The sequence below is a fragment of the Aplosporella prunicola genome, assembly GCF_010093885.1.
Source record: "Aplosporella prunicola CBS 121167 unplaced genomic scaffold K452scaffold_119, whole genome shotgun sequence".
Taxonomy (NCBI): domain Eukaryota; kingdom Fungi; phylum Ascomycota; class Dothideomycetes; order Botryosphaeriales; family Aplosporellaceae; genus Aplosporella; species Aplosporella prunicola.
This window is the reverse complement of record NW_022983647.1, coordinates 1-16642: the sequence shown is the minus strand read 5'-3', so window position 1 is coordinate 16642 and position 16642 is coordinate 1. Positions and strand designations below refer to the sequence as shown.

Sequence of the window (16642 nt, the reverse complement as noted above, 5' to 3'; positions counted from 1 at the left end):
CAACAACAACAACAACAACAACAACAACAACAACAACGAAAAAGAACTCCTGTATTTGCGCGCATCTCGGCATCACTGTCCGTCAGTCCCGTTATAAGCCAGGGAGGCGCCGTATCTAGCAAGCCAGCTATAACCCCGCCCAAGGCTCCTTCCTTGTGTACCCGTCCCTCCATCCATCCATCCATCCGTCCAGAAATGCCCGCAGATGTTTACACGCGCGCCCGTCCGTTCGCTTGCCTATACGCTCCAAACGCCGCGTCGTAACCAAGCCAAACCAAGCAAAGCAAAGCCAAGAGCCATGAGAGAAAAGCGAGAGAAAAGAGAGAGAAAAGAGAGAGAGAGAGAGAAAGCTAACCCAAATCAAAGCGGAAGGAAATGCGCGTTGTGTCCCGGCACCTTCGCCAAGCACTTAGGGCAATCGTCACGAAACCCCATAAAGAACTTCTTCTTGCCGGTAGTGATAGCGCCGCTGCGGGAACGGCCGCCAGCCCTAGGGTCATGCAAGCGCGGGGACGAGAAACCCGAGCCTGTCGCCGAGGCTGGCGACGGCATGTCCACGTCCATGCCCTCGTCGGCCGAGACGCGGAGGCGCGACAGCCGGCTGCCGGCCTCGGACGTGGGCGTGGCGACGGAGGACTCGTTCTCGCTGATGGGCGAGGGCATGCGGCGACCGCGGCCGCGGGTGAAAGAGCTGGTGCTGGTGCTGGTGGTCGTGGGGGTGGGCGGCTCTTCGAGCTCCATGGTGCTGATGTCGCTGGAGCCGCGCGGGAGAGCCGCTTTGCTGGCTGGAGGGAAGGAGCCGTAGATGGGGGTGGGGATGCGGCCAGTGCTGTCGGTGGGGAGGCGCGGGTTCAGGCGTTCCGGGAGCATGAACGGCAGGGCGGGCGAGTTGGGGTTGGAGCGCAGCATGTTGAAATCGTCTTCATAGCAGTCTTGCATGTCCGTGTCGCTGTGCGCGCTGGCAGCCATGTACGGCGGCAGGTCCGGCGAGTCACATCCCGAGTCGTCGGATTGGCCCGGCGTCAGAGCCGGTGGGAGGTAGGACGGAGATCTGATTTGGTGGTGGTGCAGGTTTAAGAATGGCGGCACGGGAGGATGTGCGCGCTGCGGAGCTTCGCCGACACGATGCTTTTTGATCTGCTAAAAGTTTAGTTTTGAGTGGTCTCGGACTGGTGCGAGGCGGGATGGGCGTGGATGGTACCTTATCGTGGTGCACGGTGGGGTCGTCATCGTCGTCCTCGCGCGGGCGCTTATTGGACATGCGGAACATGGCGACGAGAAGAAGAAGAAGTAGACTAGACGGTCACAAGGCAGCAGGCAGCAGTAAGGTTCAAATTAAGAAAAAAGGGCGTCAGCAAAGTGGGTCATGATATAGGGCAGGCGTCTGTGGCATTGTCGGAGCTGAAATTGGCAGCAAGCGCCGTGAGGCAGGTTTCAGCGAGTGCAGCTTCCGGCTTGAGGCGCGGGATAGGTCGAGCGGGCGGAGGTGAAACTCGAGCTCGACACAGCCCTCCGGGTCAGGCACGCACTGCGGGCACTTTCAGGCACGCGCCGGAATTGATGACAATGCACGCCATCTGATAAGATTAGGGATATTTTAGCTCCCGCTCGTCCTTCCCCACAAGCCCTTCCGAATCCGGCCAGATCAGCTGTGAATTATTCTGCCACCTGCCACCGGCTTCCCGCCCTGTGACTCAACTTTTTCCTGCTCTCCCGTCACCCGCAATCGTCAATTCCTCTCTCTTGAGCATTCCCCTTTCATCCTCCCCATCACAACCATGGCCGACGCAATTGACAGCCTCCGCAATGAGCTCTCCGACGACGTTCGCGGTGCGTCCTGCCCCTCCTCCGCCACCACCTACGCTTGCTGACATTGAACCCAGTCCTCGGCTATGACCCGCTCATCCCTCCCCAGCTGCTGGCCTCGGAGCTGCCCATGTCCGAGGTATCGCGCAAGACGGTGCTGCGCGGACGCCGCGAGGCCGCGCGCATCATCCACCAGCAGGACGACCGTCTGCTGGTCATGGTCGGGCCCTGCTCCATCCACGACCCGGAGACGGCCGTCGAGTACTGCCAGCGGCTCAAGGCCCTGGCCGACAAGCTCAACGACGACCTGTGCATCATCATGCGCGCGTACCTGGAAAAGCCCCGTACCACGGTCGGCTGGAAGGGCCTGATCAACGACCCGGACATTGACGAGAGCTACAAGATCAACAAGGGCCTGCGCGTCTCGCGCAAGCTCTACTGCGACCTCACCACCCAGGGAATGCCCATTGCCTCTGAAATGCTCGACACCATCTCGCCCCAGTACCTGTCGGACCTGATTTCGCTGGGCGCCGTGGGCGCGCGCACCACCGAGTCGCAGCTGCACCGCGAGTTGGCCTCGGGCCTGTCGTTCCCCATTGGCTTCAAGAACGGCACCGACGGCAGCCTGACGGTCGCCGTCGACGCCATCGGCGCCGCCGCTGCCAGCCACCACTTCCTCGGCGTCACCAAGCAGGGCCTCGCCGCCATCACCCGCACCAGCGGCAACGAGCACTGCTTCGTCATCCTGCGCGGCGGCACCAAGGGCACCAACTACGACGCCGACAACGTCAAGGCCGCGCGCGAGGCCCTGGCCAAGAAGAGCCAGAGGGAGGTCATGATGATTGACTGCTCGCACGGTATGTATACCCAATCCATGTGCATGGGATGGCATGGCATGGCCATCGCGCGACCCACCGACCCAAAACCCTAGCTGGAACCCAAACTGACGTCATGCCCCACACACACAGGCAACTCGAGCAAGAACCACCGCAACCAGCCCATAGTCGCGGGCGTCATTGCGGACCAGATCCGCGAGGGCGAGAACGGCATCGTCGGCGTCATGATCGAGTCCAACATCAACGAGGGCAACCAGAAGGTGCCGGCCGAGGGCCCCTCGGGCCTCAAGAAGGGCGTCTCCATCACCGACGCCTGCATCGACTGGGACACGACCGAGGGCGTGCTCGAGAACCTGGCCGCCGCCGTGCGCGAGCGCAGGCAAAAGGGCCAGAGCGTCACCACCAACGGCGCCGCCGCGCAATAAACGGCGCGGGCTGCACATCCCGTTTTGTGGAGGTTGGGGGGCAGCAGCGGTGCTTTTCGGTGTGATGTCTTGACACGTTCTTCCACCTGTCTGGTGTTTGAAAAGTTGCTTTTTCTGCTTTTTTAAAAAGAGAGTTCTTTTTTTGTGATGACATTGGAAGGTTAAAAATGAATAGGCATCAAAAACTGCCAGGCATTTGCTGCAACAGTAAGAGTAGTAGGGCGGCATTTGGGCATACCTACCAGCGGGTTGCTTCGTTTTAGCTTCACGAATGCTTGAATGACTCTTCTCTCTGTCTGAAAGGATGCTTGCTTGCTTGTTTGCTGTGCGCAGATGGAACTAACCGCAGCCCAGATATATATATAGGTAAATACTTTTTTGCGCGTACCTCGGTACAACCAACTCCAAAGCCGCCCAACGCCTCATGATGCTTCGTCTTCATACGCCATTATTCATCCTCCACCGCACATAGCCGCACTCATTCTGCTCTTCTCTTCCTTCATTCACTTCCCTCCAAGTAGGCCAGGGCCACGCCTCCCAATCACACCCTCACCAACACCAATCTCCCCCCTTCCCCTCCCACACTTATCTCTCTCAAACCGGCAGTTCAGCATTCCTCCGCCCGCCACTAACCCGCTCCAAAAACCCAGCCACATACGGCCCAACGACGGGCACCGGCCGCACGAACCCGGCAATCGTGGCGAAGAAGTCGCCGAACAGCACAAAGATGCCGTACAGCTCGAAGCAGAAGCCCACAAACGCCCAGCGCAGCAGTATCAGCGCGATGCCGGCGGCGAAGCTGGCCGTGCCCGCCAGCTTCTGCCGCCGCGCGAAGAAGAGCGCGGTTTTTTGGAGGCCGATCAGCAGGGTCAGGCCGAGGAGGAAGAGGATCTGGGGGGTGCGGGGCGTTAGCTGGGGGGTTGTGGGGGTTGTGGAGGTGGGGGGCACGTACGTTGCCCATGGCTAGGAGCGCGCGGTCAAAGAACATCATCACGCCTGCGAGGAGGAAGAAGCCGCCTATGTGGGTGCGAGGGTTAGAGGAAGCGCATTGTTGTTGTTGTTGTTGTTGTTGTTGTGGGGAGGGCGGGTTGCGGCGGTTATGTTATGGAGATGGATGGATAGAGTGTGCGCCGGCGCAAGGTGTCGTACCTACCCCCAGAGCAGAAGGCGACGCCAATTTCTACACGGGCGCAGAGGCGTTAGCAGGGGCTCTCTAGGTTTCCAACACGCACACACGGGCACGGCGTACTTTGCGTGTCGCTGAGCCAGAAGGACGGCATCTTGGCAGCCTATTTCCGAACAGAGAGGCGTGTAGATAAGAGAGCAGTCGCAGGGACGATCGGCGAGGAAGATGAGGAGGACGGCGGCGGCGACAGTGGGCGGAAATCGGTGATGTGGAGAGGAGAGGCGCGGGAATGCGTAGCTAGCTAGCAGCGTGCGTGTTGGGTGTGTTGGTTGATGAGCGTACGGTTAGGGCCTGAAAGCTGCTGCGACGCAGGGCACGGACAAGCCCGTTTACGTTGCGTGGAAGTGATCGGCCCGCTTAGCGCAAGGTACCGCCCGCCCACGCGCGTCGCCAGTCCACTGCCTTGGCGCGTTTTCTTTTCGCCGAGAAAATTCGCGCGCGCTGCACCCTCCCGTCGCTCTCTCTGGACTCGATGTTCGTCTCCGGTTTCAACGCCGTCTCAGTCCTCACCAACGTTGCGGAGAGTATATGCCTACGAATGGATTCGTGGAGATGGCGATGATGGGTTTGCTGGCTGCATGAGTTGCTTCGAATCCCCTTCGCTGCTGCAGCTTTCCGTGGGTCTGTTACGATGGATGGCAGGATGGCACTCATTCATCGCAAAGTATGCTCGCCTCGACACTGACAAGGTCTTCTCTGGAGCCGCAAAAAACACGCTCAGATTTCATTCTATGCTATCGAGAGATCCTCTCGTCTCTGGCTTCGTTATCAGCCCAGACCCTTTCACAACCTCCACCGCCGCGGCAACAGTATGGCTCGTCCAACTGTAACTGGGGTCTCCTCAATGAGACTTCGGTACCATGCCGCTTTGGCGAAGACAAAAAGGTATCTATCGATCCCGATTAAGCCGGAGCGTCTTCTTGAACCCTGTCTCGAGAGGGGCAGGGCGGGTGGAAGGGGCTTGACTTTGTGGGTCGTACATGCTCTAGGTAGAGTGACATAGCTTCGTAATACATCCGTTCGATGGAAATGCTGTTTCTGATGGAGGCTCGTGTGAGATGCGATGACCCTATGCCGTGCCAGTAATCCAACATGACTTTTGTGGGCAAACGCGATTGCTGGTGTGCAAGTCCAAGACGAACTCTTCCCACCTGCGTGTCTCTCATTTGAGCACGGTATGCGCTCCTCTGGCGGCCAGATACTGCTCCGTCGTCCCCTGTCCCATCGTCCTGATGAGTCCGAAGATCTCGGCATTGTGGTACCTCAGCCTCGTCTTGGGATCCATGTACGCGGATGGCAAGCCTGTGATATCGCAGTATTTCCGCTTGACCTGCAGACTCGGAGGAGCCTCTACATTGGTGTACGTGACGGCAGGTCCCACGGCCGCCTTGCCGTTCTTCTCTGCCACCAGCGCGCCGAGGTTCTGGGCGGCCTGCGCGATGTTGCTGCCGTCGCTGTTGGCTCGCGGGACCGCGGGCGTAGACGTTCCGCTGTTGTTCTGCGTCGCCATGACGGACGCTTCTTTGCGCTGCGCCTCGGAGATGATCTGCTTGACGTTCTTGTTGCGGCGTTGCGGCGGCTTCCAGTTCGGGTTGCGGAAGGGTTTGTGCACACGGTGCATGTCGAGTTGGGCCAGGAGAGCCTGGTGTGTCTTCTCGTCGGTGGAGGAGTTTATGGGCGCCATCTTGGATGGGGTGGTTGAAGTGCGCTTGGGAGCTGCCCTTGGGGGGTTGTTGGAACGCCGACTTGACTTCCTGGGGGGTTTCTTCGGTCACGGGCGCTGTTCTGTGACAAAAATGGACTGTTTGCCTTGGATGGCTGAGAGTAGGGCGGAAGGGCGTCTACTCGGGGCTCGCAAGTCGGTGGTGATGGGGATGGAGTACGTATGGGAGCTTCGGCCTGGAGCTCCACCCTAGCTCTGGTTCTGGTTAGCGGCGCCATCTCGGCCTTGCGAGGCTTGTTGATGCCCGTTGCTTCAGCGCTGGCTTGTCAACAAACACAACCGCCGAAGAGTGGACTTATACAGAAACTAGTAGCCGATACCCAGAAACTACTCGCACAATGGTAGGCAATGTGCAGAAAGCCTCAATCGGGTTTGTTGTGTTCTGACCCGCCTCTTCAGGAAAGCCCCCACGAACACCAACAGAGCCTCCTTCTTGGACGCATCATCACCAATGTGGTAAGTGTGTTATCTCGCAGACATGCAGCTAGCCGGAAAACTTATATGTTTGTAGGAGAAGCTGAATGAGGCCGTCATGGTCCTGAACAAAAGCCTTCAGGTGCATACTACTCACCGCAGCCCTTTTGGCCGCACATGTACATGGGGGAAACTGACTCAAACCCAGGAAATCAACATCCAGAACATGAATGTTGAGCTTGTTGCTCAGATGTTCAAGAACTACCAATCCAATGTTCTCTTCCACCTAGAAGGTTTGTGATTCTTCCTTCTTCAAGTGACACTGCTGATACCCGACGCAGCTACGGATAGCTTGAAAGATCCTGCTTGAGGCTGAAAGTCAATTGCTACTAAACCTTCTCTTTCACATTTTGTTTTTGGGAAATTTCCTTTCAGGTTGTTACCCATGATCACGCAAACTTGCGGCGGTCACTAGGGCGGCAGGCGGCTTTTGGCGCACGGATCAAGGGCCTGGTTGCCGGAGCTTGGGATGCTTGGACGATCACGGCGCGGCTTCTGGAGTAACTCGAGACTTAAGAGTGACAACATCTTTAACGAATACACAACAACGGCCATCTTTGCACTTGCTCGCCCGTGCTCTTTGCTGTCGCGGATGATGACCTGAGCTCTACTGACATCCTCACCTCGAGTCCTCACACTTCCATCGTTTATCATGGTCCAACCCATGGCGACCGACACCCCGCAAGTTGTGCGCAACAACCCCAAACCGCCGCCGGAGAAGCTCTGGGCTGTCAGGGACCCGCCGGTCCAGGGCTATCGCGCTATAGATACCGAGGGCTACCGACGAAGCTCTGCGGACACGGCAATCGTTATTGACAATGGTACTTGAAGCCTCCTTGGCCTACGGTCGCGCATCTAGACACCGTGGAGCTCCAGCTAACCAACCACTCTACAGGCTCTTCCACTGTCCGGGCCGGCTGGTCCTTTGACCAAAACCCTCGCCTCCAAGTTGCGCCGATGATGGCGCGCTATCGAGATCGCAAGCTGAACACCACATTCCAATTCATTGGAAACGAAGTATACGCGGACGGCACGGCACGAGGACAAGCGAAGAACATCTACGAGCCTGGGAGCAGTATAATAAACAACTGGGATGCCATGGAAGGTGTGCTTGATTACGTCTTCATGAAGATGGGAATAGACGGGTCGAGAGGGGGCATTTCACGGCCGGTTGTAATGACAGAACCTGTCGCAAACTTGGGCTATTCAAGAAGGAGTGAGCTTATCTCCCGCTGTGAGCTTAGCACGAAGGTTACATACTAACGCTCCCTCAGCTATGTCCGAAATCCTGTTCGAACTGTATGGCGCGCCCTCTGTCGCATATGGCATCGATTCGCTGTTCTCCTACAACTACAACAATGGTCGCAACGGACTCGTCGTATCATCCTCCTACACATCTACACATCTCGTTCCGGTTGTCGAGTCCAAGCCCATGCTCACGCATGCCACACGTATCAACTGGGGTCGGTTCCAGAGCGCGGAATACCTTCAGAAGCTCCTCCGCCTCAAATACCCCAATTTCCCTGGCAAGCTTACCGATGTCCAGGCAGAGGATCTCGTTCGGGAACATTGCTATATCTCAACAGATTACGAGAATGAGCTCAGCAGGTACTTGGACTGGACCGGGCTGGAGGATCGGGATGTCGTCCTCCAATTTCCCTACACGGAGCAGGTGGTGGTCCAAAAAACGGCGGAAGAGCTGGCGCGGGCAGCTGAGAAGCGCAAGGAGAGTGGTAGGCGGTTACAGGAGCAAGCGGCGAAGATGCGGTTGGAGAAACTCATCGCAAAGGAGCAGGAGCTCGCTTACTACAAAGATCTCCAGGTCCGCATTCAGGATACCACCAAGAAAGAGGCTAAGCGGATGTTGGAGTCTGATGACTTTTCGGACGAGGCTCAGTTGGATAAGAGGATAAAGGAGCTGGACAAGTCTATCCGCAAGGCTCGCAACAAGGACGTTGGCGACATGGAGGAAGAGGAACAGGAACCGCCCACCTTCCCGTTGTTGGAAGTTGCTGACGACCAGCTTGACGAAGACGGCATCAAACAGAAGCGTCAGCAACGATTGATGAAGTCAAACTACGAGGCGCGGCTCCGCGCGAAAGCGGAAAAGGAGCGCGAAAAGGCCCGGATAGCAGAGGAACAGCGCCTAGACAACGAGAGGCGCGAACGGGAACCAGATGCATGGATCGGAGAGCGGAGAGCAGCTCGTCAGGTGCGTCCATTGTTATTCGATTGTTCAGAGATACATATATTGACGATCCTCAGGCAATCATTCAAAAGATCAAGGACCGGGAACGGCTCAAAGCCGATCTGGGAAACCGCAAGTCGCTTGCTGCGCAAATGCGTATGAAATCGATCGCGAACCTAGCATCCGACAACCCCACCAAGAAACGACGCCGCGGCGGAGGCGACGACGACACGTTCGGTGCCGACGACGCCGACTGGGGCGTGTACCGCACGATTGCGACAGGCGAGGGCTCCGACGACGAGGAAGAAGAAGACCTGAACGCGAGCCTCAAGACCATCGAAGCGCAGCTGCTCAAGCACGACCCGCACTTCACAGAGGAAAGCACGCGCGAGGCGCAGACCGACTGGAGCAAGAGCCTCGTGCACGCGTTCGTGCGCGGGCCCTACGCCTTCGACTCCGAGAGCCAGCGCGAGGCCCACCAGGTGCATCTGAACGTGGAGCGCATCCGCGTGCCGGAAGTCGTGTTTCAGCCCAGCATCGCGGGGCTAGACCAGGCGGGCATTGTCGAGATCGCGGCGTCTATTCTGACGGAGCGGCTGGCGGGACACTCGAGGCAGCAGGACGTGCTCAAGGACGTGTTTTTGACGGGCGGGAACACCATGTTCAAAGGCTTTGAGGAAAGGCTGCGCGAGGAGCTCACGGCGTGCTTGCCTAGTGCTGCGCCGTTGGTGGTGAGGAAGGCGAAGGATCCCGTGTTGGATGCTTGGAGGGGCGCCGCGAGGTGGGCGGGTAACGATAGGAACAGGGGCAGCTTTGTCACGAAGGCAGATTGGTTGGAGAAGGGCGGGGAATACATCAAGGTAAGTCGTTGAGGGTATCTGGGATCGTTGAATGGTCACTAACTGGTTGCAGGAACACGACCTTGGTAACGCGTACTCGTGGTAATGATAAGAGAGTGGCTTTGGGTTGGCGTTGGACGGGCATCCTGCTGGCCCTTAGGAGACCGATCATGTCCTACTAACAAGAATACCATATATCGATAGAACTGGGGGTGCTTGGGGAATGTCACTTGCTGATGAGAATTTGCTACCTAGAAAAGAAGAATTATGTGCGATGCGCTGGAGCCGGCTCTGGTATATGCCAGCATCAAGTTGAGCCTTCACCCAGACCGACATGACGAGGTGAAGTGAGGTGAGTACTTAGCGAACTCAAAGTCTGCCACTTCACTCAGCCTCACTCGCAATGGCATCTACCAGTGATGCATGCGCCGACACTTCCTAACCCTCTTCCCATCAACACGACGACCCTCATCGTCAACACACTCCAAGCACACACCCGCAGCCTGCTCCATCGCCTCCCTTGCCGCATCCCGAATCCCGATCTTCACGCCCTGGACATCAAACCGCGCCAAGCACTCCAGGCAAAAATATCTCGCAAGCACCTCGCCCAGCACGCGCTCACACGCCGCACTCGCAGGCGTAGAAGAGCGCGGGGTTATCGAGCAGGCGCGCAAACGCCAGCAGGTCGCCATACAGCCCGAAGGAAGTCCTGTCACTATTGCCGCGCACGTTGCCAAGAGCCTGCGGCAGCCAGCGCGCGAAAGCAGGCCGCAGCGCCGCAGCGCCGCACTGGTACTTGTCGACGATGAGGGCGATCTCGCGCAGCTGCTCCAAGGACGGGACTTCACTGCCAAGCGAGTTGTGCGCGTGGTGAAGAGCCGCGCACAGCGTCGTCATGGCCTTGGCATCGTCACCTGGCAGGATGATCTTCTTGCGTAGGGCGGAGCTGCCGTCGTCACGCTCGAGTGGGTAGGTTGCGAATATGGTGGTGAAGATCTCGGAGGCGTTTGCCATGATGGCGGAGGATACGCTGAGCTTGCTGTTGTCTTTGAGGATGAGGAGCATGTCGCTCTCTGGGTGAAGCTTTTTGGCCTTCATGGCGAGGTTTGGAGCTTCGAACGATGGTTCGAGGAGGCTTGCGCGGATGCGATGGTCGGGGAGAGGAGGGTTCATGGTGAGAACGTATGCTTCAGAACGTATGCTTCTGGGCGTTCAAACTGAAGTGAGTGAAGTTGTAGAACAGTGAAGTGAAGCAGGTTCGGTTGATATGACTGAAGTGAGAAAGTGAAGCACCACCCTGGCGGATTGGTTTCTGGAGATGTAAAGAAGATGCAGTCGTATGAGTGGGCACTTATAGTCTATTCTACACTTAACATGTTAATTCGTGTGAAGATGAGGTTTCAGTCAAAGCTACATCCCATACAATGACACATTTATCGAGCTCTGGCTTTATTGCAGCTCCAACTACTCTGAAAATTCAGAGAGCTCTCTAATACCAGATCTACAGTAGCAACCACAACTCGCCATAAATGAAGAATCGTGTGAACGTGAATAGTCATGAAAGAGAAGTGATGTTTCAGTATCTAAGGTATCCTTACGACCCAAAAAGCAATGCAAAAACCTAAACCAGCACGAAAGACCAACTCGCTTGTCCCGCTATCATTAAAGCAATCGTCGCTTTCGTTATCGTGATCCATCCGCGCCGTCCCTGATCCATCCATGGCAACTCCAGTTTTCAATCTAAGCCAACTCGGTATTGAGAGCAAAAAGGGTATCATATTGTGCCCGACTACTTCTCCTTTGGAAGAGGCACAGTCTTCGGGTCCGGCAAGTCCAAGACAGAGGGTAGATCTCTGACCGTAGCACCAGAATAATCTTCCGTCGCTGGAGATTCGTGAATGGTGATTGGTGGCTCCGTGCTTCGAGCATTGCGCGCACCGGGCGTGAGGATGGTTTCGTCGACATCAGAAGACGAGGCGCTCTTGTTGAGATTGGACTGCGAGCTCGCCGCGCTATGAGCTTCGGCCTCCTTGGCAAGGCGGACTTCACGGCCACGCTTGTGGCAGTACCAGAAGACGAATAGGAGAACTGGCCAGTATTGTTAGATATGATTGAGAATTAAACGGTGATGTAGGTAGCGGTAAACTTACGGAAGACCGCCAAGCTCATCAACACATTGGTACCGGAAACAAGGGCTGGGAAGCGCAGCTTGAGGAAGTTGAGGATACTGCGGAGCATGGCAGCAACCGCACCCTGTTCGGAAACGAGCTTCTTGAGAGGCGGAACACGCGTCCAATTGCTCTTCTTCTTCTTCTTCTTGTCTCCGCCTCTCGCATCCCCTTCATTCAAATGCGAAGCGTCGAAACCAGGCTTCTCGGCCGTAGCCGCAAGGAGCTCGGGAGCCAGTGCCGCCGTCATCTTGGTCGGCAGTTGCTTGACGAGGTTCTGCAAGAACGGAGGCAACGATCCGTACATCTTGGAGAGCTGATCATCGGAGTTCTTCAGCAGCTTCTCGAGGTCGTCGTAGGCGTGCGGCGCTCCGTTGACCAGGTCTTTAAGCACTTGCTTGAATTTTTCAAGCAGTTCTTGTGACTCCTTTGAGAAACTGAACACTCGGTTGTTGACAGCGGCCAGATTAAGCTGATCCAGTACGGCCGTCAGGTCTTGCTCCTCTTTCTGAACCTCGCCTTCGTTGGTCGTGACCGCGACCTTGGGTATGGCGCTCTCGCCCTTCTTGACAGTCTCAGCGGCAGCGGCAAGATCGGTGGCTGCTTGGGTCTGACGCTTGCTCTATAAAATGATCAGTTTGAGCTCAATTAGTGCAGGATAAAAATCTCTTGTACCTTTGCGCGCTTGGGGATATCCGTTACAAAGGACCAGTAGCCTACACGCTTCTTGTTGTTCTTCTCTTCCAATGCTTGCGCATCACCAGGTGTCGCCGGCGGTGATGTAGGCAAGGGAATCTGATCTGCGCCATCCATTAACGCAGTCTGTGCGTCCTTTGACTTCGTTCGTTGACCATTGTTGGGAGTGACGTCGGGTCGCTTGGGAAGCGGAGGTGGCGCTTCTTCGGACGTGATGCGCTCAAGGAAGGCCTCATCTTCATCGTTCAAGATGGGGGACTTGGGTGTCGCGGCACTGTTCAAGATTGGGGACTTTGGTGGCGTAGCATCGACCTGTGCCGCCTTCTTCTTGTCGCGGTTGTTCTTGAACTTTTTGTAGGTAAAGTATTCGAGCATGGCCGCAAATAAGGGTGTGTGCGAAAGGTGGAAGGTGAACAAAGAGAGTTGGGTTGATTGCAAAAAGAAGCGCAGTGTGTGATGAGAGGCGCGACGCAGCAGGAGAAGAGGCAATTACTCTATCATGTGATTCCAGGCCTATCAAGTTTCCTGCAGGCGCACCATGACGAGGTGAGGGTGAAAGTGTGGCGGAACAAGCTGCGCCTACCCCGCTTGCGTCATAACGCCACATGCCTGTCGATGAAACCGCTCATCAAACGTCTTGCAACAACGGTCGCCATCATCTATCAGATATTTTCCTACCTTTTGCAACCCTTTGCCTTTCCGAGATAAATCCTCGCTCCGAAGCCACGCTCGACGTTCGAAATGCGCCACAGGAGCGAAGCCTGTCAGCAGGTTGTCAAGGGTCTGTCAACCTGTCAACTTGTCAAGTCGCCCACACCGTTTACACCAATACAAATTTATCCCTATGATCTGCTTATAGTTTATAGTTTAGTTACGAAAGCGTAATTCGCCTATATCTGTATGGCTTGCATGTAACCCACTAGGTCCAGTTCCACCTCACGTAGTACGCCTAGTAATTCTATAAAATAGACCACTAGGCCATTTGTGTAAGTCTCCATTGTGCTCCTGTCTATGGACGGCATGGATTTGGTAGGTAGATCATTAAATACTCTTCATGAACATGGAGTGCTTCCAGACACGATAAAAGAGGGAAACATACAGCGACATTTACTCTGCTTCCAAGTGTGACATGTTGGACCAGCGCAGCAGGTTGGACATCTGCTTGTACCCCTGCTGGTTCTTATCACAGAACCCAGGGCCGCAGTCGCTACCTGGTTAGCAACAATGGCCTCATCTCGATGATGTGCGTGAGGAAGGAACGACCTGTCCGCACCTGCAGTTTGCGGATTGACGACGAGTGCGCGCGCCGTCTATTTCTCCCCCATCTTAATTAACTCTTTCCTCCGCATCCGAGGTCTTTCTTCCTCCTCGCCAATCACACTCACTGTCACGTTTAACTTACTTCGAGGCCACGTTCCTTTCACATCAAACAACCGCCTTTCACAGCCAGACCTGAGTTAATCATGTCCGGCTACGGCCAGATCACCCACATAAACCCCGGAACCAACCTTCTTCCTTACAATAACCGCTTCAACGTCCACGCCGGCATCATGAGCGACGATGATGACGATGTTCAAATGGACTATGATGAGGACTTCGACCCCGGCGCATTGAGTGATGCCGAAAGCGAGGACATGTATGAGGTATGTTGGAAGCCACGAATATGCCCCGACGCCCTAGCTGTCTGACTCACTCTCACCTCAGCGTCCTATCGACGCGAATGCCGGTGTTCAAGCTCAGTCCGACGAAGATTTCCATGACCTCGATGCCGACGGTTCTCTCTTCGTCTCACCTGAAGACCCTTACCAGCAGCCAGAAACGCACGCTAGCCTGGCTGGGCAGATTGCCTTTGGTAGGCAGCCTACCAAGAGCAGGCGGGCTGTGACTACCAACCTGGATGTGATTGACAAGACCATCTTCGACCTCAAGGCCAGTGGCTTCGGAGATAAGCACATCGCTGGAGTCATCGAGCATACCTTCAATCTCAAGTACGATGCGAAGTCCATCGTGACGCGTTATCGTCGCATCTGCCAAGTCAAAATGAACGAGAAGGACCGCCAACTCGAGAACTACCAGGCATTCTGGACATCTGAGGAAGTAAGACATTCTATCCAGACGACCACTGAGGTCACTGCTTATCAGTATGCTAATGACGACATAGGACGAGGCCATGCTGGCTGCCTACCACGCCGCTCAGTTGAAAGTTGAGGCCGAAGTTGAAGCTATTCGTGCGCGTGTCTTCCACAAGACAGCCACCGAGCTCCACAGGACCATGCCTTCCGCATTCTACTCTCCCGCGGCCTGCGAACAGCGCTTCGAGCAGCTCAAGAACGGAGCCGTTGCTCCCGTTGATCTCAACGAACTTCCCACAGAGGAACGTGCTGCCGAGGCCGCCCTCCGCCTAGAGAGGATCAACCTCAAGGGTGTCATTCTTCAACAGAAGAGAGATTACAAGGCACAGTCGGAAATCATCAAGGAGCTGACCGTCGCCCATAAGGCACATAAGGCAAACATGGCTACCACCCAGAACACCATCAAGAAGACCACCAAGAAGAAAAAGGGAAAGAAGTGATCATTCCAGTTGCTCTATCTCTATCCCATAGGGCTTCATATCTTTCTTCTATAACTAAATGGGCGGAAAGGCATCGAAAAGGAGTCATGGTGATTGGAAATGGACGTCCTCAGCGGCGCATGAAGTAGAAGCTTAGCATACGAAGAATATTCACAGGGTTATCTCCCAACAATCCATATGCCAGTGAGATGTTGAACGCCAACCCACCTCATAGAACCATGAATCCATCCACCAGGTCGAAACCACCACCGCCGCATCCATCTAAACATCCCATATCCCCCTCGCACACAACACCGCACATACCCGCCTATCAACCCCATCCCTCCCCATCAGCAAATCCACCAACCCTTTACACCCCCAACGAAGAGCTACACCGAGCATCTCACCATCGGTCTCACGCCCCCTTCATCCAGAGCCAAAAGGCTTATCCACGTCCCTGTGAAGGCGGTCCCACGGGCGAAATCCAACCGACCGGCATACCCCTTCAGGGAAGCCGCGGGCGTCAGCGCGGCAGCGCGGCGCGTGAGGCTAGTCCAATCACGACGGCGCAGCGCGCGATACCTGCATAGCGCGGGCGATAAGGTGCGGGCGCGGCGGAGTGCCAGTTGGCTCTGCGCCGGCGGCCGACGTTGGTGCTGGATGACGGGTGACGGGTGTTGGCGCGCTGTCCCACACGCGTTGTCCCGGTCCCCACCCCCGCACTTTTTCCTTTGGGGGGCGGCACCTGGCGGCACCTGGCGGCGGCCTTACCCCGCACCGGGGTCCCACCCACCCACCTCGCACGCCAGGTCGCTGCTTGCCCGTCATGCGGACGCCGGGACGCGGTGGCGGCGGCGGGCACTGTGTGAGTTGTTAAGGAAAAACTACAGGTCTGTGCGAGTGCCGTGGGTGTTCAGCTCTTGCCTTGTCTCGGAGCAGTGCGACGCGCTGCCTACAGGCTACAGTTTTTTTTTTTTTTTTTTTCGAAAAGCAATCGGCGCAGTCTGTTACCGTACTGTGCTGTAGCACTGCGCAAAGCCTCGACCTCGGGGCAGAGACGCACGAGCGCGCGCCTCTTCTGGGTCGGCGTGCAGCGCAGGAGGGCCAACCAGCCCCGCGTCATCGTCGCGCATGCAGCATGCCTGCGCGTGCGCAGCCCCAGACCCCCCTTGCCCAGGCCGATCTTCCCCAACGCGCGGGCTCGCTCGCTCGTGTTTGCACGCTGCTGATTGCTGCTGCTGCTGTTGTGCGGGTGGTGGAAAGGAAGCGCTATCCCAATCCTCCGTCCCGCGGCGCTGCGCCTTAGCCGTGGTGCGGAGCCTCGTGTCGGGGAAGTGTGTCTGGCCGGGCTGTTGGTTGGTGGGTGGGTGACGGGCGCGTGGGCTGATGGAGCGACTTCGAGGATGCGCTTATGACCAGCCAGTGACGACTGTTTTCTAGGCGACGGAGCAACGGAGGGTGCAGCTCGCTGGATGCGCGTCGTGTGTCTATGGGTCTAGTGAGTGGCGTGTGGGCGTGTTACGATTGACGGTGGGGTTGTGTGGGGTGGGCTTTCGGGAGCTACTTGCCCCGTGGGGCGAGGGCGTATAAGAGTTGTATGGATCCGGGCTCTGAACCCATCACTTGTTGTTACGCGCGTTTTTTTTTTTTTTTTTTTTCTCTCGTCCTACCATCGTTGGTGGTATAGTCATTGCACTTGTATTTCCTTACCCTCGCACTTAGAGTACAGGTTGCGGATACAAAACCTAGA

General features: G+C 56.4%; 11 protein-coding genes across 11 annotated transcripts; 6 read left to right on the top strand and 5 right to left on the bottom strand.

Annotated features, from left to right (window-relative positions):
- K452DRAFT_363203 (uncharacterized protein) lies at nucleotides 1–1481 on the bottom strand. Its single transcript, XM_033546557.1, has 2 exons — nucleotides 1202–1481; nucleotides 1–1137 (listed from the first exon to the last, which is right to left on the bottom strand). Exons 1-2 carry the CDS (start codon nucleotides 1268–1270, stop codon nucleotides 361–363), a joined length of 846 nt encoding a protein of 281 aa, XP_033391103.1. The 5' UTR covers nucleotides 1271–1481; the 3' UTR covers nucleotides 1–360.
- Nucleotides 1482–1778: 297 nt separating this feature from the next.
- K452DRAFT_239483 (uncharacterized protein) lies at nucleotides 1779–3067 on the top strand (the record flags this gene model as incomplete). Its single annotated transcript, XM_033537728.1, has 3 exons — nucleotides 1779–1830; nucleotides 1884–2663; nucleotides 2775–3067. The coding sequence occupies 3 exons, from the start codon at nucleotides 1779–1781 to the stop codon at nucleotides 3065–3067; spliced, it is 1125 nt and encodes a 374-aa protein (XP_033391102.1).
- A 594-nt stretch (nucleotides 3068–3661) lies between these two features.
- Nucleotides 3662–4347, bottom strand: K452DRAFT_239485 (uncharacterized protein; the record flags this gene model as incomplete). Its single annotated transcript, XM_033537729.1, has 4 exons — nucleotides 3662–3958; nucleotides 4020–4084; nucleotides 4221–4247; nucleotides 4317–4347. 4 exons carry the CDS (start codon nucleotides 4345–4347, stop codon nucleotides 3662–3664), a joined length of 420 nt encoding a protein of 139 aa, XP_033391101.1.
- A 362-nt stretch (nucleotides 4348–4709) lies between these two features.
- K452DRAFT_293269 (uncharacterized protein) lies at nucleotides 4710–5478 on the top strand. The gene has a single exon (XM_033541533.1). The coding sequence runs from the start codon at nucleotides 4832–4834 to the stop codon at nucleotides 5081–5083; it is 252 nt and encodes an 83-aa protein (XP_033391100.1). The 5' UTR covers nucleotides 4710–4831; the 3' UTR covers nucleotides 5084–5478.
- On the bottom strand, nucleotides 5416–5937 carry K452DRAFT_239477 (uncharacterized protein; the record flags this gene model as incomplete). The annotated part of the gene is made up of 1 exon (XM_033537727.1): nucleotides 5416–5937. The coding sequence occupies one exon, from the start codon at nucleotides 5935–5937 to the stop codon at nucleotides 5416–5418; it is 522 nt and encodes a 173-aa protein (XP_033391099.1).
- Nucleotides 5938–6255: 318 nt separating this feature from the next.
- On the top strand, nucleotides 6256–7003 carry K452DRAFT_260770 (uncharacterized protein). Its single transcript, XM_033538547.1, has 5 exons — nucleotides 6256–6317; nucleotides 6376–6432; nucleotides 6488–6532; nucleotides 6599–6683; nucleotides 6732–7003. The coding sequence occupies exons 1-5, from the start codon at nucleotides 6315–6317 to the stop codon at nucleotides 6758–6760; spliced, it is 219 nt and encodes a 72-aa protein (XP_033391098.1). The 5' UTR covers nucleotides 6256–6314; the 3' UTR covers nucleotides 6761–7003.
- On the top strand, nucleotides 6975–9775 carry K452DRAFT_323088 (uncharacterized protein). Its single transcript, XM_033544602.1, has 5 exons — nucleotides 6975–7271; nucleotides 7346–7666; nucleotides 7725–8662; nucleotides 8716–9498; nucleotides 9551–9775. The coding sequence occupies exons 1-5, from the start codon at nucleotides 7103–7105 to the stop codon at nucleotides 9581–9583; spliced, it is 2244 nt and encodes a 747-aa protein (XP_033391097.1). The 5' UTR covers nucleotides 6975–7102; the 3' UTR covers nucleotides 9584–9775.
- A 226-nt stretch (nucleotides 9776–10001) lies between these two features.
- K452DRAFT_323087 (uncharacterized protein) lies at nucleotides 10002–10813 on the bottom strand. The gene has a single exon (XM_033544601.1). It carries the CDS (start codon nucleotides 10648–10650, stop codon nucleotides 10096–10098), a length of 555 nt encoding a protein of 184 aa, XP_033391096.1. The 5' UTR covers nucleotides 10651–10813; the 3' UTR covers nucleotides 10002–10095.
- Nucleotides 10814–11045: 232 nt separating this feature from the next.
- K452DRAFT_260764 (uncharacterized protein) lies at nucleotides 11046–12783 on the bottom strand. The gene is made up of 3 exons (XM_033538546.1): nucleotides 12321–12783; nucleotides 11628–12267; nucleotides 11046–11565 (listed from the first exon to the last, which is right to left on the bottom strand). Exons 1-3 carry the CDS (start codon nucleotides 12714–12716, stop codon nucleotides 11267–11269), a joined length of 1335 nt encoding a protein of 444 aa, XP_033391095.1. The 5' UTR covers nucleotides 12717–12783; the 3' UTR covers nucleotides 11046–11266.
- A 1021-nt stretch (nucleotides 12784–13804) lies between these two features.
- K452DRAFT_314035 (uncharacterized protein) lies at nucleotides 13805–14913 on the top strand (the record flags this gene model as incomplete). Its single annotated transcript, XM_033543719.1, has 3 exons — nucleotides 13805–13984; nucleotides 14046–14438; nucleotides 14503–14913. 3 exons carry the CDS (start codon nucleotides 13805–13807, stop codon nucleotides 14911–14913), a joined length of 984 nt encoding a protein of 327 aa, XP_033391094.1.
- A 948-nt stretch (nucleotides 14914–15861) lies between these two features.
- On the top strand, nucleotides 15862–16550 carry K452DRAFT_293261 (uncharacterized protein). The gene has a single exon (XM_033541532.1). The coding sequence runs from the start codon at nucleotides 16031–16033 to the stop codon at nucleotides 16196–16198; it is 168 nt and encodes a 55-aa protein (XP_033391093.1). The 5' UTR covers nucleotides 15862–16030; the 3' UTR covers nucleotides 16199–16550.
- Nucleotides 16551–16642: the final 92 nt, after the last annotated feature.

What these genes read in the sequence shown, in the direction of transcription:
- K452DRAFT_363203 (XM_033546557.1), bottom strand. Translation starts at nt 1,270, where the DNA reads ATGTTCCGCATGTCCAATAAGCGCCCGCGCGAGGACGACGATGACGAC. An exon ending in CCACCGTGCACCACGATAAG is followed by an intron (nt 1,138 to 1,201) that starts GTACCATCCACG and finishes AACTTTTAGCAG; the next exon opens with ATCAAAAAGCATCGTGTCGG.
- K452DRAFT_293269 (XM_033541533.1), top strand. Translation starts at nt 4,832, where the DNA reads ATGAGTTGCTTCGAATCCCCTTCGCTGCTGCAGCTTTCCGTGGGTCTG.
- K452DRAFT_260770 (XM_033538547.1), top strand. An exon ending in GACGCATCATCACCAATGTG is followed by an intron (nt 6,433 to 6,487) that starts GTAAGTGTGTTA and finishes ATATGTTTGTAG; the next exon opens with GAGAAGCTGAATGAGGCCGT. An exon ending in TGTTCTCTTCCACCTAGAAG is followed by an intron (nt 6,684 to 6,731) that starts GTTTGTGATTCT and finishes TACCCGACGCAG; the next exon opens with CTACGGATAGCTTGAAAGAT.
- K452DRAFT_323088 (XM_033544602.1), top strand. Translation starts at nt 7,103, where the DNA reads ATGGTCCAACCCATGGCGACCGACACCCCGCAAGTTGTGCGCAACAAC. An exon ending in GGCAATCGTTATTGACAATG is followed by an intron (nt 7,272 to 7,345) that starts GTACTTGAAGCC and finishes ACCACTCTACAG; the next exon opens with GCTCTTCCACTGTCCGGGCC. An exon ending in AGGGCGGGGAATACATCAAG is followed by an intron (nt 9,499 to 9,550) that starts GTAAGTCGTTGA and finishes AACTGGTTGCAG; the next exon opens with GAACACGACCTTGGTAACGC.
- K452DRAFT_323087 (XM_033544601.1), bottom strand. Translation starts at nt 10,650, where the DNA reads ATGAACCCTCCTCTCCCCGACCATCGCATCCGCGCAAGCCTCCTCGAA.
- K452DRAFT_260764 (XM_033538546.1), bottom strand. Translation starts at nt 12,716, where the DNA reads ATGCTCGAATACTTTACCTACAAAAAGTTCAAGAACAACCGCGACAAG. An exon ending in ATATCCCCAAGCGCGCAAAG is followed by an intron (nt 12,268 to 12,320) that starts GTACAAGAGATT and finishes ATCATTTTATAG; the next exon opens with AGCAAGCGTCAGACCCAAGC. An exon ending in GATGAGCTTGGCGGTCTTCC is followed by an intron (nt 11,566 to 11,627) that starts GTAAGTTTACCG and finishes AATACTGGCCAG; the next exon opens with TTCTCCTATTCGTCTTCTGG.
- K452DRAFT_293261 (XM_033541532.1), top strand. Translation starts at nt 16,031, where the DNA reads ATGCCTGCGCGTGCGCAGCCCCAGACCCCCCTTGCCCAGGCCGATCTT.